The sequence below is a fragment of the Enhydra lutris genome, unplaced genomic scaffold, assembly GCF_002288905.1.
Source record: "Enhydra lutris kenyoni isolate GAN:26980312 unplaced genomic scaffold, ASM228890v2 scaffoldscaffold4, whole genome shotgun sequence".
NCBI lineage: Eukaryota > Metazoa > Chordata > Mammalia > Carnivora > Mustelidae > Enhydra > Enhydra lutris.
The window spans coordinates 52,208,138-52,226,599 of NW_019154088.1; the positions used below are offsets into that span (position 1 = coordinate 52,208,138).

At 35.8% G+C, this 18,462-nt stretch overlaps 1 protein-coding gene across 4 annotated transcripts in view; it reads left to right on the forward strand.

The window, feature by feature from the left end:
- The window catches only part of LOC111160030 (kinectin 1), a 108,352-nt gene that overhangs the window by 37,589 nt on the left and 52,301 nt on the right, over window positions 1-18,462 (forward strand). For all 4 annotated transcript variants that reach the window (XM_022522820.1, XM_022522810.1, XM_022522801.1 and 1 more), the window contains exons 4-10: window positions 471-641; window positions 1,640-1,770; window positions 7,471-7,587; window positions 9,694-9,834; window positions 14,732-14,838; window positions 15,628-15,760; window positions 17,087-17,174. In XM_022522820.1, the coding sequence (XP_022378528.1) occupies window positions 471-641; window positions 1,640-1,770; window positions 7,471-7,587; window positions 9,694-9,834; window positions 14,732-14,838; window positions 15,628-15,760; window positions 17,087-17,174 (888 nt within the window). The remainder of the gene's footprint in view (window positions 1-470; window positions 642-1,639; window positions 1,771-7,470; window positions 7,588-9,693; window positions 9,835-14,731; window positions 14,839-15,627; window positions 15,761-17,086; window positions 17,175-18,462) is intronic.

The window sequence follows — 18,462 nt, forward strand, 5'->3', positions numbered from 1 at the left end:
GAGATGATATCTGCAAGGAACAGTGACTGATTCTTGTATGTAGAAAGTGACTCAATTAAAAACTAGCAATTGCAGTAAGAATTTAGTAAAGTAGCAGTATAAATACAGATTAATGGTTTTCCTTGGGCACTCATTAAATGTGGATGGATTTTTGGTTAAAACAGGAAGAAAATGAGAACTAACTAAAATGTAAAGGATGTAGAAGAAGAAATCTAAGATGCAATTAAAAAGATATGCTAAATCACTTTTAGATAACTTAAATGATTTACTATAAAATAATATTGAACGGGTACTGCTTTAATTAGACTGTTTTGACTTGTTAAATGATAAAAGAGGAATTTAAAGCCAAGTTGGTGTTAGATATTTGAAAATAACTGCATTTATCATTAAACTTAAATGTGTGTGCATGTCATTAATTACTGTTACATGAAGCAGTGAATAATTGTAATTTTGTTGAATTCAAATTGCAGTCTTGGTAGATGAACCCCTAATTCATGCAACTACTTATATTCCTTTGATGGATAATGCTGATTCAAATCCTGTGCTTGAGAAGAGAGAGGTTATTGATCTAATTAAACCTGACCAAGTAGAAGGAATCCAGAAAACGGGGGCTAAAAAATTGAAGACTGAAACTGACAAAGGTAACACATGGCATGCAACAGTTTGTTGTATTGAAGAAACACATTTTTGAGTTCTGGTGGAGTCGAGGAAATTTTCTCATAGAAATAATGAATTGTAAAAGAATAATAGAATCTTTGTACTAAAAGGCTTATTGGTGGTTTCTAGTCCAGTCTGCTAAGTTTTGTAGAGCTGGACTCTTGAATTTGACTTCCCTAAGATCTCACAGTTGTTTTGCTTTGGCTGTTGTCTCTTGTGAGGTTTCTATGTTAATTTACAACCATCTTTTACTACTACTTTCTTAACAGACTTTTTTTTTTTTTTTTTTTTAAGTTGTAAAAGCAGTGTGATAGCTTCACAGCATAATTGAGTGAAAAGTACAGAGAATTCCCATATACGTGTTGTCCTCACACATGCACACATCTGATTTTTTAAACTTACCATGTTACTGAACTGTTAAAACTCTGGGCTTCTTTGAGTCTAATGGGTTGCAGTTGCTTTTTAAAAAGAGGAAGTTTGTACTTGATATTAAGAGCTCCCTGGGGAAATTGGGTGAAACAGGGGATGCTTGATGCATGGATTTTTTTTAAATGTCAAGATTGTTTGTATTTATATAATATTTATAAAATTAGATTTTCTTTTTGTAATTATCTTTGTGCTTATTTTCTCCTGTAAAATTTGATTCATACGTCATGAGTATTAAATGAGAATGTTTTTGAACATATCTGGTATAGATATTAGCATACTAGACATTTGAATGTTTTTAAAGTGAGGGCTATTGGCACTTTAAAGTATTCCACAATTTGACCAAATTTTTAGTTAATGTAATTATTCCATAGTATATTAAAGATGATGAACACTTTTTTCTCTCTTGACTGGAAAACATTTTTTGTTGTTTGACCTGAAATGTAAATCTGTTTTCTCTTGGTTATTGACTTTCTGGGTCAAGAAATTTTGATGCTTATCTTTGCTGAAGTTATTACTTGTGTTTCTTAAATGCCAACTCTTTATTTTTTTAAAGAAAATGCTGAAGTGAAATTTAAAGATTTTCTTCTGTCCTTGAAGACTATGATGTTTTCTGAAGATGAGGCCCTTTGTGTTGTAGACCTGCTAAAGGAGAAGTCCGGTGTGATACAAGATGCTTTAAAGAGGGTAAGCATATTTTTAATCATGGGCATATTTGGGAACAGATGAGAAGTTTATCGAACAAGGATTCCCCGACTCTCCGTTGGTTAGGCGTCCAGCTTTTGGTTTCGGCTCAGGTCATGATCATGGGGTTGTGAGATTGAGCCCCATGTCAGGCTCTGTGCTGGATGTAGAGCCTGCTTGAGAGTCTCTCTCTCCCTCTACCCCTCCTTCTCTGCTTGAACTCTCCAACAAAAACAAACAAAAAAAAGTTCGCCAAATAAGATTTTTGTTTAGAGGAATAAATTCACATTCCTATAGTTCATACTCCAAAGCACAGTCACATTTAATTCCAGAATGGCTTCAGAAATTATTTCTTATATCCATACTAATCATTATACTTATTTTGTCAGGTGTTGAGGCATCTGATATTTTGACAAAAATAAGGTGCTTATAATGAGTAAGATGATTTGATGATTTATAGGACTTTAAAGTCATTTGGCACTTAACCTTGCTTTGCTCTGCTTGGAAGTATTGAAGGCAAGGTCAGGTGATTTCTGGGTAGACTATATGGAATGTTTCCGTGACTCAGGATAGCATACTTCAAAGAACCTGGGAGTGTGTATGTGTGTATATGTATGTATATGTATATGATATCATACTTCTAAAATAAGTGATTTGGATGGTAGAATTTCTGCTATGACTGACTAAAATTTGTTAAAAAGAAACCAAAACACCACCACAAAAACAACAACAACAAAAAAACAAAGAAAACAAACCCCCCAACAAAAGACAATCCATCGAGTTAATATTTAATTTCTCATGAGTCATGCTCACTGTATTTTCATGTATACTGTGTCATACTGAGAAAGGTGACAAGTTTTCAAGTGTTACTTGTGTGAGATAGGATGACATGGTGTCTGATATTCAATATTAGATGTTGGACTTAACTGTTCTTATTCTAAACACCCACATACTAACACACACACACAGCTAACCACTTACCTGCTTTAAAACCATGAATGGCTTCCATTTTTTCTTCAGTCCAAGCCATCCCTCTCACCTGATTACTTTTTAGTAGTCTCCTAGTTGATGTGTCTGTATCATTTCCTCATGGAAGGCTAATGTGAATTTCCCTGTCTAAATTGTTCTCTCTACTATTCTTTCTCCTAACTATATGGACTTTTTTGTCATAGCATTTATCATAGCATATTAAGTCTATACTTCTGAGGATCTGTTGACAATGTATTTTACAATTCTGGCATTTTATAATGCTTTTTGAAGGGTCTCCACATGGTGCCAGCAATGGCCTAGAGTAAACAAGGAATTCCAGGGTTAATCAGGGTATGTGTGGTGACTGTGTGTGACTTTGGATACAATATCAGACTATTCGGTTCCAAGAAACTTTCTTGAAATTCTTATTTGAAGAATTTGCCCTTTCGTTTACTTTATTTTAATTGGGTAAGTGTATATCTTAAAAGGGTTCTTAGTTATTTGTGGGGATAAGGGAAAAGCCTCTAGCTGAAGTTACTATGCCTAATGTTTGAAATTACTACTTTTTAAAGTTGAAAATAATTGCTTTAATTGTTCTTTTCTGAGGATGTTGGTGGTGGCTTATGGGGGCAAGAATAATTATTTTATTGTCTGAGATTGCTTTGAACTTTAGAGACTGGGTGGTAAATGAGCCTCCCCTTGATAGCTGTTTTAGGTAGGCCAAAGAGGAAGTTGGGTACTCTTAATGATAGCGTTTTAAAATAGAGTATTTTGCAGCTTCACATTTTTCCCCATCTTTGGAACTATTTGGTTTTTTGTAAAATGTTCTGGAACCACTGGAGTGGTTCTGTTCTCACCTGTAGAGATTCAGTATCTTTGTCCTCTGTGACTGCAAAAGTAAGTTTAGTTTCTCCCTTTTAGCAACTGCCTTGATCAGACCTTTTAAGAGATGGCAGGGTTCTAGGTATAAATAAATCCCCACACCTAATAAAGATTGCTCCAGGTAAAGGGTGAAGGTAAGTGCAGGAGCACCAACATAGGATGGAGATATAGGAGTTAGAGGACTTTCTGACCAGTTGGATATGGTAACTAAAGAAAGGTCTAGAATGAATGCTTATTATTCCTTGAGTAACTGGATAGATTGTGGTGATAGTGGTATTTATGAACGCTTTGCTGAGCAGGAGAGTGTAGAGGATTGTGAAAAATTTTTGGAAGTTGTTTTAGGCATCCTTTGGATCATTTAAGTGGGTATATTCATTTCACAGTTGAATATATATTTTCTAGAGTTGAAAAAAGATTACTTAGGGTGTGACTTAGGAAAGTAATCTATCTCCAATGCACATGGTAAATGTGTGATGTGGGGAGTGCTAAGAAGGTTTAAGAATGAGCCCTGAGAAACACCAACATGTAAAGATTAGGAAAAGCCACCACAAAGGATATGAAGAGGAGCAGCAACACAGGAGACAGTGGAATCACAGATGCTTAAGGCGGATAGAGAGTTCACAGGTGAGGGGGAAAAGTCAGCAGTGACATGCTTTAGAGAGATGGAAAGGAGGATTAGGATGGAAAAATTGGATGTGATATCCTCAGTGAAAGCAGTTTCATTGGAGTATTAGACTGTAAATAACTATTGAATAAATAGGAAAGGTGATAATGTGTCCAGTTTGAATAACCTTAGATGGGAAGAGGAGAATAAGCGCTAAAGGGGTTGCAGAGTTGAAGAGGAGATTTTATGTTGTGTGCATGTGTGCTTGCATGTGTCTTTATCTTTAAAGTACAAGACACTTGTGTTTTATATTAGACCTAGGTTAATATATTGGGTTCTAGAGTCTAGAGTCAAATCTGAGTTCTGCCACATTGAGATTTATTTGCCTTTAGGTAAGTGACTTAACCTGAGTGCCTTAGTTTCCTTATTTCCCAAATGGGAATGATAATCAGGTTTTGAAATTAAATGAAATAATATATAGTAGGTGCTTAGAGTTCCTAGCATACAGTAAATGCTCAAAAATGTTAACTGTTAATGTAATTATTAGAAAATATTTGATTTGATTTTAGTAGATTATTAATTTCTTAGTGTTGGCCTTTAGATATACTTGCCTTAATTATGTGATTTTCAACTTTAAATTTTAATTCTTTTGACTCTATGCTATATAACAGGATGAAGTCTGCCTACTTAAATTTTTTCCTATACTTTCTCCTTTTTGCCTCTAAACTTTTGTTAATTATAGCATTTGTTTGTCAGATACTTAGAATACTTAATGTTTGTTTTGTGACTGTAATTTTCATGTTTGTTTTAGTCATAGTTTTACAGATTAATGGTGGGTTTAAAGCTTGATAACTGTTTTTGGACATAGATTCTGTATTCGTTTCTTGGTTGGCTGAAGTTATTTTTCTTGAAATTTCTTCAAAAAGGGCTCATAGGAACTATATTTTCCAAATTCTGGCAGATTAAAATGCCTTTTTTGGTCATTATATTTGAATGATAATTTGGTGGGGTATAATATATCTGGGTTTCACTTTCTTGAGAATTTTTCACTCTTGCTTTACTATTCTCTACTCATATAGCTGGATAGAGGTCTGAAACAATTTTGCACTCTTTTCATGTATTTTTGTTAGACTACACACTCAGAATAAAAACATCCTTTGGGCAATCTTCCCAAGTATTTATTATTTATTGGACTTTACCAGTGTCCACCTACTATACAAACATCAAGGGATTCAGCTTCTTTTAAGTTCAGCAGTAAATTTAATACTGTTTTGGCCTTGACACCTGTGTCCTCTTTCAATATTTCTTTGGGTAAAGCATGTCTTTTCAGTCATGAGATTTGTCCCTTTAGCATAATTGAAATAATGGGTATTGATTAAGTATATGCCAAATCTTTACCTGTTGTCTTTATCTTTCACATTTTAATCCTTTAAAAAAAAAAAAAAGCTTTTGGCTTCTTTTTCTTTCTTATTTACTTTTCTCCATCCTGGATGCTGTGTCTTACCGTAGTTCAACAGCGTGTCTTTTTCTGTTCTCTGCTTCTAGTTGGATTTTACTTCTCAGGTGGTGTAATCTTTACTTCTGGTTTGGGTTTTGCCAGCTCATATTTCATCTCATTCTCTGGTCTTTCTTTGAGCTTATCTATTCTCATGAGCTCTGTTCTTTGCTGTTGTTTTTCCAAAAGTGACTGCTGTAAGATTTTTAAAAATCATGGCAATATTTTTTGACACAATTTTGTCTGCTCTTTTACAATCCTTTTTTGGTGATTTTTCTTCATTTGTTGCTTATTTTTGTTACTTTCCTTCCGTTTTTCATGTATCTCGCATAGACTCTATTTTCTTTTAAAGATTTTATTTTGAATATTTTATTTATTTATTTGAAGAGAGCACAGAGGGAGAGGGAAAAGCAGACTCCCTGCCAAGCAGGAAGCCCAGTGTGGGGGCTGGATCCCTGGACCCTGGGATCATGACCTGAGCTAAACTCAGATGCTTACCAGACTGAGCCACCCAGACGCCATGACCCTGTTTTCTTTTTAAATCAGTACTCTTAGTGAGGGTTGGATCAGCTCTGTGCCTGGAGATTGATAATGAAAGGACCAAGGGTAGCTGTTGTTTTCCTCAGGCTGTGTGTGAAAATAAGTTCTTTTAGCCTTTCCATCTTCCCAGATAAAAGACTTCACTACTATGGGGCACATGGGTGGCTCAGTTGGTTAAGTGTCTGCCTTCAGCTGAGGTCATGAGCCCAGGGTCCTGGGATCGATTTCTATATTGGGCTCTCTGCTTAGTGGGGACTCTGCTTCTCCCTCTGTCTGTCCCTTCCTGTGCTTGTGTGCTCTCTCTTTCTCTCTGTCAAATAAATCATAAGAAAAAAAAAAGACTTCACTGTGGAGTTTCACTATAGAGAATTTCTCTCGACTCTTTCTCACTAGCTGCTCTCTTTGTAAAGTTTGTCTGATTTCTTCTTTCTTGCTTCTTGAGCTCTCCTTCCAAGAAGATTCTTACCTTCTGTCTTTGTTCCTGATGTCAAGTGGAAGATTGTTGGTTTTTCCTTTCAGGATATGCTGGTTAATTTCAGAGAACTAGGCACCGGGGCACTTCTATAGTCTTGTGTATTTTGATAGGGTTGTCAAGCACTTGTATTTGATCTGCACTAATTTTGGCAGTCTTTTCTGATGTACGTTTTGATATTACAGATGATTGTTTCATTTTGGTTGTTCTCATTTTGGTTTCATATTCCTCTTTTGATCTTTTAGGAAGAGAAGAAGGAGATTGCTATCTTGACTCTGGGTTTAAAACTGGAGACTTAGAATTCTTTGTAAAAAATTTATTTCTTGGGGCGCCTGGGTGGCTCAGTGGGTTAAGCCGCTGCCTTCGGCTCGGGTCGTGGTCTCGGGGTCCTGGGATCGAGCCCCGCATCGGGCTCTCTGCTCAGCAGGGAGCCTGCTTCCTCCTCTCTCTCTGCCTGCCTCTCTGCCTGCTTGTGATCTCTGTCAAATAAATAAATAAAAAAATCTTAAAAAAATTTATTTCTTGGTTGATATGTATCCTATTGTATGCATCAGAATATAGAATGATACAGTGACTTTCATGAATGTTATTTCATTGAGTAGTACTTGAACATGATTCTGCTTTATATGTAATTGTGAACTCTGCATTGGCCTAAGAACACTTTATTAGATACTTCATTTTCATAATTTTCAGTAGCTCATGTTCACTCTTACTAATTCTGTATTGATTTCCTAATTGTAGTCAAGTAAAGGAGAATTGACTGCACTTGTACATCAGCTTCAAGAAAAAGACAAGTTACTTGCTGCTGTGAAGGAAGACGCGGCTGCTAGTAAGGATCGGTGTAAGCAGTTGACTCAGGTGAAGACATTTTTGGATTTAACGGTTCTGTGTTCTGAATCAAAAGCAGTGAGGGATTTCAGAAATTGTAATCACAGATTTAATTATTTGTTATAGCAAATTTATACCCAGTAAGAGTCAATTTCTTACAGAATTATGGTGGTGATTTCTCACTTTTTCATATTGTAACCTGCAGTTGAATTACAAATTTAAAGTAACAGTACTCCTAAGTATATTAATTTCAAATAACAGAAGCATTTGGGCACTGGGGGCATGTTTCAGTTGGGTCTGACCTATAATTAGTCTCTAAGGAAGCATAGAACTGGTTATTTAAATCCATTAGGATAAATGTGGAACTCTTAATAGGTGATTTTATTTATAATGGTTCTTGTGATAAATATTTATAATTTTTAATCAATGAAGTTCTTCAAACCCCAGATATTTTACTCTGAGAGATTAAAAAAAAAAACCCAAAAAACCTTTAAAAATTATGTAAAGATCATGTGAAATGATAAAAATTTCTAATTAGAAAATAAGTGCTGGGGATGTAATGTACAGCATGGTAACTATAGTTAGTAATACTGTGTTATGTATTTGAAAGTTGCTAAGTAAGCACATCTTAAAGGATCTCATCATGAGAAAAAAAATTTGTAACTATAGTGGTGATGTTAACTAGACTTATTGTGATCATTTTGCAATATATATAAATATTGAACCATGTTGTATATCTGAAACTTATATAATGTTCTGTGTTAATTATATCTCCAAAAAAAATTAGGTAGACTGAGAACATAATTGAAATTCTATGGAAAATTATGGTCTTATTCCTCCTGAAGTACTTGTTTCTCCTTTTAGGAGTTAAATACAGTAAATGAGGTTTTTTTTTTTTTTTTAATCTTTCATAAAGCTACTTGATGACATTATAAGGATGGCCTCATTTGAATATAATACCTTTTATGTGAATTTGAAGTAAATAAAAGTAAATGGAAAAACTTGGTCAGATTAAGATTAATCAAAGTTGTTAATAAATGTTACTAAAATAGCATGTTTCCTTAAGATTACACACTTTAGTACAGTTTTATTGGCTATAATTTTCAGACTATAATTTAAAAATTAAGAAGTTACCCACTTTGTAGAATTCATTGAGCTATATACTTATGACGTGTGTACTTTCTTCCTAAGTGTATTATATACATCAATATAACACTTTGCAGATATAAGTAAACTCTTATGGGCGGAAACCATCAGTCCATACAGTCCATAAAAGTTTTAAGTTTTGGGGGGTGCCTCAGTGGCTCATTCAGTTAAGCGTCCCACTCTTGATTTTGGCTCAGGTCATGTCTCAGAGTTGTGAGATTGAGTTGTGTCCCATCCTGGGCGTGGAACATACTTAAGATTCTCTTTCTTCCTCTCGCTCTGCCCTACCTCCACCCCCCACCCCTGCATGGGCGCATATATTCACTTCAAAAAAAAAGTTTAAAATTTTTCAGTTTCTTAGAGGAGGGAGTATAAACTGATGATGTCTGCAGGTAACTTTAAAGTTGGTTGGCTCTCTTTTACTTTGGTAATATTTGTTCTAGGAGTTCATAATAGTTGCAATACAAAATGAAATCACCCTTTTAAGATTTGATTTGGGAAGATAATAAAACTTGGAGTTCTGATTTTTTACTTTTCATTCTTCCAATCTTCCATTCTACTATAAACATCTTTTTATCTTTTCTCTTAGCAAAGAGATGACTTTTTTTCTCTGCTAGGTTATTTTTTTTAAGGTCTTTATCTAAACCCTAATTATTTTGCCTTAAAGCTATTCTTTCTTATAATCAAGTTAGAATGTAGGAATTATTCTAGGTTCAGCTCTTTAACTCTTAGACCAGAAAGTAGATTTGGAATAAGAGTAGATGGAACAACAAAGTGTTTATGAAAAGTAACTGATGTAAAGCTAGATGCAGGTAAGATGCAGAGACAATTTCTTTTTTAAACCTTTGACCTCAAGCATGTACTTATTTCAAAATTCATGATTGTCTTACATCAGTTTTGCTGATGCTAAAAATGTTTTTTAAAATTATAATCTTATGGTATTATTTTTAAATAAGTTTTCATAATGTTTTTTCTGGTTTATTCTTCTAGGAAATGATGTCAGAGAAAGAAAGAAGCAATGTGGTTATAGCAAGGATGAAAGATCGGATTGGAACATTAGAAAAGGAACATAATGTATTTCAAAACAAAATGCATGTTAGTTATCAAGAGACTCAGCAGATGCAGATGAAGGTATCTTTATTTTTTGAAAACAAAATGAAATTTTGCATTCATTAATTAGCAAACCTTAGGTGCCTAATATGTGCAAGGGTATGTGCTGGGCAATGGTACAGTGACTAGTTAAACTGGCTCCCTGTCTGTAAGTAAGCACCTTTTTGAGGTAGGTATGAGGCAGAGGCTCGAAACTGACAAGTAAATACTCCATTACAATGTAGTAGTCCTGCCTTATCCCTTTTCACTTTCTGTAGTTTCAGTTACCATGGTCAACTGTGGTCTGGAAGCAGATGATTCTTCTGACATACTGTCAGAAGGTCAGTAGTAGTCTAACACTGTGTCACGGTGCCTACGTCACTACCTTCCGTCTCCTCATGTAGGCATTTACTATCTCACATCATCACAAGAAGGGTGAATGCGGTGTAATATATTGGAGAGAGAGAGATCACCTTCATGTAACTTTTATTACAGTGTATTGTTGCACTTCTGTTTTTAGTTACTAATCTCTTAACTGTGCCTAATTTATAAATTAAAGTTCGTGATATGTATGTATGTATGTATGTATAGGGAAAGACATAGTATACCCATGGTTTAGTACTCTGCAGCTTCAGGCATCTACGTGGGGATCTTGGAAGGTACTACCTGTGGATGGGGGGGATTACTGTAGAAGTAAGCAGTGGATGCTTTGGAACTATTGGGATGGGGAGTAGGGAAGAGGAGGATTATAGGGAAGACTTATTAGAAATGATATGCAGACTGTTGAATGTTTTAAAACAATTAGGCATTATCAGGTAAAAGAGTGAAGAAATGGGCAGTGAGTTACTGGTGTGATTCCTTAGTCCCATCCCTAGAGGTGATTGTTCAGTGAGTCTTATTTTGGGGCCCAGGATGGAACTTTTTAAAGTTTTTTATTAACATGTAATGTATTATTAGCCCCAGGGGTACAGGTCTGTGAATCACCAGTTTTACACACTTCACAGCACTCACCGTAGCACATACCTTCCCCAGTGTTCATAACCCAATCACCCACCCCCACCCCCCAGCAACCCTCAGTTTATTTTGTGAGATTAAGAGTCTCTTATGGTTTGTCTCCCTCTCAATCCCATCTTGTTTCATTTTTTCCTTCCCTACCCCCCACAACCCCTAGCTCTGCCTCTGAAATTCCTCATATCAGGGAGATCATATGATAATTGTCTTTCTCTGGTTGACTTATTTCCCTCAGAATAATACCCTCTAGTTCCATCCACGTCATTGCAAATGGCAAGATTTCATTTCTTGCGATGGCTGCATAGTATTCCATTGTATGTATGTGTGTGTGTGTGTGTGTGTGTGTGTGTGTGTGTATCACGTCTTTTTTTTTTTTTTTAATTTATTTATTTGACAGGACAGAGAGAGAAGGAATAGAAGCAGAGGGAGTGGGAGAGGGAGAAGCAGTCTTAATGCTGAGCAGGGAGCCCGATATGGGGCTCGATCCCAGGATGCTGGGATCATGACCCGAGCGGAAGGCAGACGCTTAACGACTGAGCCACCCAGGCACCCCTCTACCACATCTTCTTTATGCATTCATCTGTTGATGGACATCTAGGTTCTTTAGGATGGAGCTTTTTAATGAGTGCATCCCAAGTGTTTTTGATAGAGGTTGCCCAGTGATAACAGTTCATAAGAAATGCACTAGAAGTTGTGTTTGGAAATCAGGGGTAGAGTGAGGAAGAGATCTAGAGATGTAAATAGAGGCCCTGTCTTAAAGGGCCTTATATACCTGAAGACTGGGGAGCCACTAAAAGAGTTTATGGAACTCAGCAGTGTGATTATACTAGTATTTTTAGTTATTACTCTGGTAGCAGTATGGAGAGTGGAATGAGATAATTGCAAGGCTTTGCAGGAATCCAGGTCCGAGAACAAGGGCCTAAAATCAGATGTTGACAATGAGGGGTTGAGTTTAAGTGATACAGAAGAGTTAGTAGATGGGGCTTAGTGATGGAGTAGAGGAGAGAGCAAGAGAGAGAGCTGATAACGAAGGATGAGGACTCCTAAGGTTTTGGCCAAGTGACTTGACTCTTGTCTTACTTCCACCTCTCTTCTTTCAGCATTTCAGAAGGTTCAGTTCTTACTGTTTTTTCTATGTGTTACTCGTTTTCATGATTCCAATTAAGTCTGGTTGGTTGGTTGGTTCTCTTTCTCTAAGATTGAAATACCATTTTTATCATTGATGAAGAGGCTGTTGAAGAACATGGTTTGTGTTGGCTTATCTATTGGGTGGGTAGTATTTAGCCTATATGATCTTTCTGGGCCAGTGATTTTTTTTGAATTTTTTCCATTGCTAGCTGACGGTTCAATTTGGAAGCTCTCGTCATCACCTCAAATTTAACATATGTCTAAGATCAAACTCTTGCTTTTGATCAAATTCTTATTTTCCAATATCCGAGGCATTATTATCCTCAGGCTTGAATCGTTTTGGTTTCTCTCTCTTGCCCAGTTTACAATTTTTTCTGAAATCTTTAAGATACTTTATTTCAAGGTACTCTTGCATTCAGTTCTTAGATACTTCCTTAGTTTATTATTTCATACTGGAATAATTATAGTGGCTTTTTAATCTCTCATTTCCATTCTAACACGTAAATACTGTCAGATATTTATTTCTTAGATATTATTTTGATCACATTGCTAGTCTGCTAAAAAATCTTATTCTTCACAGCTATCAAAGTCCCAGTGTTTTCCACAGAAAAACACTAAAAAAGAAGTGAATGAATCTGTTGTCAGGTTCTTATAGTATCCACTGCTTTGTGCTTTCACTTGACCTGATCCTCTGTCTTTTCAACCCCGAGTGATGTGAGATATCCTTTCCCATTAATAAATGGGTTATTAAAGAATTGATTTTCCTAGTTTCAAATGATTTTTTTCTTTTTCTTTCTTCTTTTCTTTTTCTTCTTAATTGCTACTTACTATTAAGTCAAGTATTTGTAGTACTCTTATTGAGGGTGGAAGGTGATTTATTTTTTCTTTTTCTTTTTTAGAAGCCAGGATATAGGTTCTATGTGATATGTTCTCTGAAAGATAAATACATATACTTTAATTTCTCTCAATTAGGTTTTCTTAAAATTAAGATTATTTCACATTCTAAAATAAGACCTTTCCTTACAGGAATATGAGATTCGTGTTCTTTATCTCTTGGTTCTGTAATTCTGAAATAAGAAATAAAGGCCCGAATTTTTTATTTTTTATTTTTTTTAATTTCTTTTCAGTGTACCAGAATTCATTGTTTATGCACCACACCCAGCGCTCCAGGCAATATGTGCCCTCTATAATACCCACCGCCAGGCTCACCCAACTTCCCACCCCCTGCCCCTTCATAACCCTCAGATTGTTTTTCAGAGTCCATAGTCTCTCGTGGTTCATCTCCCCCTCCAATTTCCCTCAACTCCCTTCTCCTTTCCATCTCCCCATGTCCTCCATGTTATCCCTTATGCTCCACAAATAAGTGAAACCATATGATAATTGGTTCTCTCTGCTTGATATTTCACTCAGCGTAATCTCTTCCAGTCCCGTCCATGTTGCTACAAAAGTTGGGTATTCATCCTTTCTGATGGAGGCATAATACTCCATAGTGTATATGGATCACATCTTCCTTATCCATTCATCTGTTGAAGGGCATCTTGGCTCTTTCCACAGTTTAGCGACTGTGGCCATTGCTGCTATGAACATTGGGGTACAGATGGCCCTTCTTTTCACTACATCTGTATCTTTGGGGTAAATACCCAGTAGTGCAATTGTGTGGTCATAGGGAAGCTCTATTTTTAATTTCTTAAGGAATCTCCACACTGTTCTCCAAAGTGGCTGCACCAACTTGCATTCCCACCAACAGTGTAAGAGGGTTCCCCTTTCTCCACATCCTCTCCAACACACGTTGTTTCCTGTCTTGCTAACTTTGGCCATTCTAACTGGTGTAAGGTGGTATCTCAATGTGGTTTTGATTTGAATCTCCCTGATGGCTAGTGATGAAGAACATTTTTTCATGTGTCCGATAGCCATTTGTATGTCTTCATTGGGGAAGTGTCTGTTTGTGTCTCCTGCCCATTTTTTGACACGATTATCTGTTTTGTGTGTGTGTGTGTGGAGTTTGAGAAGTTCTTTATAGATCCTGGATATCAGCCTTTTGTCTGTACTGTCATTTGCAAATATCTTCTCCCATTCTGTGGGTTGAAAGGCCAGAATGTTAGAGAATAGATTTTTGCATGATGAATTTGCCATCTATTTGGTTATAGCTCAGTTTGTGATAATATGAATGTGTTAAACATATTTTCAGTTTTTAAACTTTTGATTACTAAAATCTTTTCATTAAAAACTGCAAACATAAAATTGATAAAGGATCAAGATAGGGTTATTCTGTAGGAGTCTGTTGGGTAGGAAAGAAATTCTAAGTCTTTTATTTCTAAAACAACATTTCTATTTGTATTAATCATTTCCAGTATGATAGCCCCTAACATCCACTTGCATTCTTGAATGTTGTGGCAGCTTGTATTTACTTTGCATTCACCACAATCAAAATGTAATTCATCCTTGGGGTGCCTAGGTGGCTCAGTTGTTAAGGGGCTGCCTTCGGCTCAGTTCATGATTCTGAGGTCCTGTGATGGAGCCCCGCATCTGGCTCTCTGCTCAGCTGAAGCCTGCTTCTCCCTCTCCCAGTCCCCCTGCTTGTGTTCCCTCTCTTGCTGTATCTCTCTCTGTCAAATGAATAAATAAATAATTATTAAAAAGAAACATAATTCATCCTTTAAATTTGTTTATATTTATTTGAGAAAGATGGTCCAAACTTCATTCTATTGATGCCTTTTACATTCTCATTATAATGAAGTATGTTTTAAGTTAGCTTTGGCAGTCATTGTTTGTAAATCTTATGTTTGTAAAATACTTTTAGTTCCAGCAAGTTCGTGAGCAGATGGAGGCAGAGATAGCTCACTTGAAACAGGAGAATGGCATACTGAGAGATGCTGTCAGCAACACTACAAACCAGCTAGAAAGCAAGTATGTTTCCAAATGCTTTATTTTTAATTGAATGGCAGAATATTTTCTTGAACCATCAAAATCGTGTTTGATAGTAATAGATTAGATTTCTGTGTTTTACATTTGTTTCTAAAATGAATTAATTTTCCAAAACAATTTTCTTGCTGTGTAAAGATCCTCTTCAGCTAAACTATGTGATAAACACAGTGCTAGCAGTGCAACATTGTCTACAAATATATGAAACTGAATTTCTAAGTTTTAAAACACCTGTCCCCTTTAACAGCAGTTCTTAAGCTTCATTATTCAGAAAGGCATCTGGCATGTTCAGTAAAAAAGCATATTCTTGAGTCCTACCCCTAAAAGATTATGATTCAGTGACTCTGAGGTGGAGCCCAGGAATCTGCATATTAAGACCTAGTCCTTGTGATAGTCATGAAATTGGCCCTGGTCTATACTTTGAGAAACTGTGCCTTAGAGAAGAGTTAGTAGCATGGTTATAAGAATAATAAGCACTCTGATTTCAGTAGATTTTCAGAACACCCGTTTGAGGGTGATGCTGTTGACTTATGCTCATGAGTATGTGGTCATCCATTTTTCTTGATTATGGTGATTTTAGAATTTGTGTAATTATTACCAGGATGATTCACAAATTATAGTCAGCCAAACTTCATTATTAGTAGACATAAAACATTTTCTTTTCGATTGGCTGTAAGTGGAATTACTCAGAAAAACAGGTATCAAATATGTTTTGTTTATTCTTTTTATGTGTTTGTAATAACAGAAGGTTCCTAATCCAGTTACTGTTTTCAGGCAGTCTGCTGAACTAAATAAACTACGCCAGGATTATGCTAGGTTGGTTAATGAGCTAACGGAGAAAACAGGAAAGCTACAGCAAGAGGAGGTCCAAAAGAAGAATGCTGAGCAAGCAGTTACTCAGCTGAAGGTGATCTAGTCCCACCCCTTTTGTTATCATTTAATAAATAATGTAGATATTCAATTTAGGGACCTAAATGTGTATGTAGGTTTGAGAAATGCAGTTTGAGGTTTAAAGGAACCTGTAATTTAAGTGCTCTGCCTGTGTAGAAGCATGTGTAGTAACAAGAGAATTGAATATAGGCTTGAGACTGAAGTTAAAGACTGAAGAAATGAAAAATTAAATTTGCTGATTGACAGATACAATTTCTTTGGGTGGTTAGGGTTCACATGTGAGGCAAAAATCAAGTAGTTAAAATTACCTTTAATATATCATCCATAACTTGGATTTTTCAGTAAGTTCTGTAGGGCATATTTTCCTTCCAGCATTGGAATAGATGATTTTCCTTTGCAACAAGACCAAGAACTGCTCCACTAGCTTTCACTTGAGCCATAGTATTAAAAAAAAAAAAAGTCACAGTTTTTTTAAGACACCAGAAGGATACTTAGTACCATAAGAAGCTCATGTTGAGAAGTCATGCATGGGGTTGCTTAGGCTACAGAGGAATAGATTTGTTTCTTTTGTACCTTATAGCATATGCATATTGAGTAGAGTGATAAATAGAATTGTCCTTTCCTCCTTTTACTGGGGAGAGGATTTATTGAACACATACTTCAATTTGTGTAAGTCCAGTGTATTAGATTCCTACCTAGGTCATTGGTAGAATCATACCTTAATATCAGTTTCAGAGTGGTAGGGGTTAAAAGGACTTTGAGAGTAATTGAAGGTGGAAGTTTGTTTTCTTGGCATTTTCATGGTCCCTCTGGGAGATTAATATAATTATCCTTTCTTTTATTCAAAATTTATCTTGCTGGTCTGTTTACTGCTGGCACTTAGAAATAGGGCAGTTCTGTATAGATATGGATAAGGAGATAAATGATATTAAAGACTATAGTCTTCATTGAAGTGTTGTGCTGGACCTCAAAATTTGAATTTTAGGTACCAGTAGGTACCTGGGATTTAGCAGTAAAGATACCATTCTGTCTTTTGAAAGCCTATCAGCTGAAGAAAATAAAAATGGAAAACAGATCTTAGCTAAATAGATCAGATATATACATAGTAGTAGCTATAGTGATCTACCTGCACAAATATTTGGTTTTTGTAAATTGGAGGGTAGAATGACTGCGGCTGATATCTTTGTATGTTTTAAGTCTGGACATACCTGCCTGTTTTATTAATGTAGGAGACTGATGGAATAAGCAGTTTTATGACAAGAGTAAAGAGGAGGATGCTTTTTTTTTTTTTTTTTTTTTTAATTTGAAATCCTGTGATTATGCTGACTTACTCTTTTTCCAGGTTCAACTACAAGAAGCTGAGAGAAGGTGGGAAGAAGTCCAAAGCTATATTAGGAAGAGAACAGCAGAGCATGAGGCAGCACAGCAAGGTAAGGGGAGAGGTATTCGTGTAAATTTGGTATATAGTCCTGGGTTAAATTTGCTCCCCTTTTGGTATTATGCTAAATGAAATAAGTCAATCAGAGAAAGACAATTATATGATCTCTCTGATAAGAGGAATTTGAGAGGCAGGGCAGGGGGATGGGGGGGTAGGGAGGGAAAAAATGAAACAAGATGGGACCAGGAGGGAGACAAACCATGAGACTCTTAATCTCAGGAAACAAACTGAGGGTTGCTGGGGAAGAGGAGGGTGGGTGGGATGGGATGGCTGGGTGATGGACATTAGTGAGGGTATGTGCTATGGTTAGTGCTGTGAATTGTGTAAGCCTGATGATTCACAGACCTGTACCCTTGGGGCAAATAATACATTATATGTTAATTAAAAAAAATGTGCTCCCCTCTGTGTATGAAGAAAGTGTGATTTGACCTTTTTTGTTTAGGCCATTGAAAGTAGCTTTTGCACTTTCAGAGTACTTTATTTTTTTAAGAGTTGTTAGAGTTCCTAAAATAAATTCTCTACTAGCTTTATCCTGAAGCATTAAATTGCAAAGGAAATTATAGTTTATAATGGAGTAATAGGAATCTAGTTGTGTGTGTTTCCTTTCTGTAGTTATTCCTTTTGGTTCCTTGATTACCTCTTTATTTTTTGTTTGTAAAGGAGGACTCACTTTCTGTATTGTGAAGAGAAAGAGCATTACTATTTCAAATAGCTGACTTAAAACAGTCTACTTAAATGCTGACTTTCATTACTTAATTTGATGAATCCATCTGGGGGATAATGGAGCTTGTGTTTTGTGTATTATTTGTCACCATTACTCCTTTTCTCCTGTAAGAGTCAGTGTAGTAAAATATAGTTCCAAACAGTAGGATAGATCATACAGTTTTAGCTTTTTAGACCTTTGGTTTCCTCTGATTCTCCATGCCTGCCATCCCTCCATTCCCATATTTCCCTTTGGTTCAATATTTTAATATACCCAACATACTTAAAGGCTTTTTTCTTTATATATAAAGTTTATGTCAGTGTTCAGATACATTAGCTTATTTTTTAAATTTACATTTTACATTTCATCAATGAAGCACATATGAATGTTGACAAAAGAATTGAGCTGTAAACTATATATATTTCTCTATAAACTATGTAACTGTAAACCGTAAAACCTCACTCTGACCAGAAGCAATCATTTTTGCTTTTAATATTCTCCATCATATTTGTAAATACATGTATTATTTGTATGTTTACTGCTTTCCCTTAATAGGCATCTGTTGACTTTTATTACA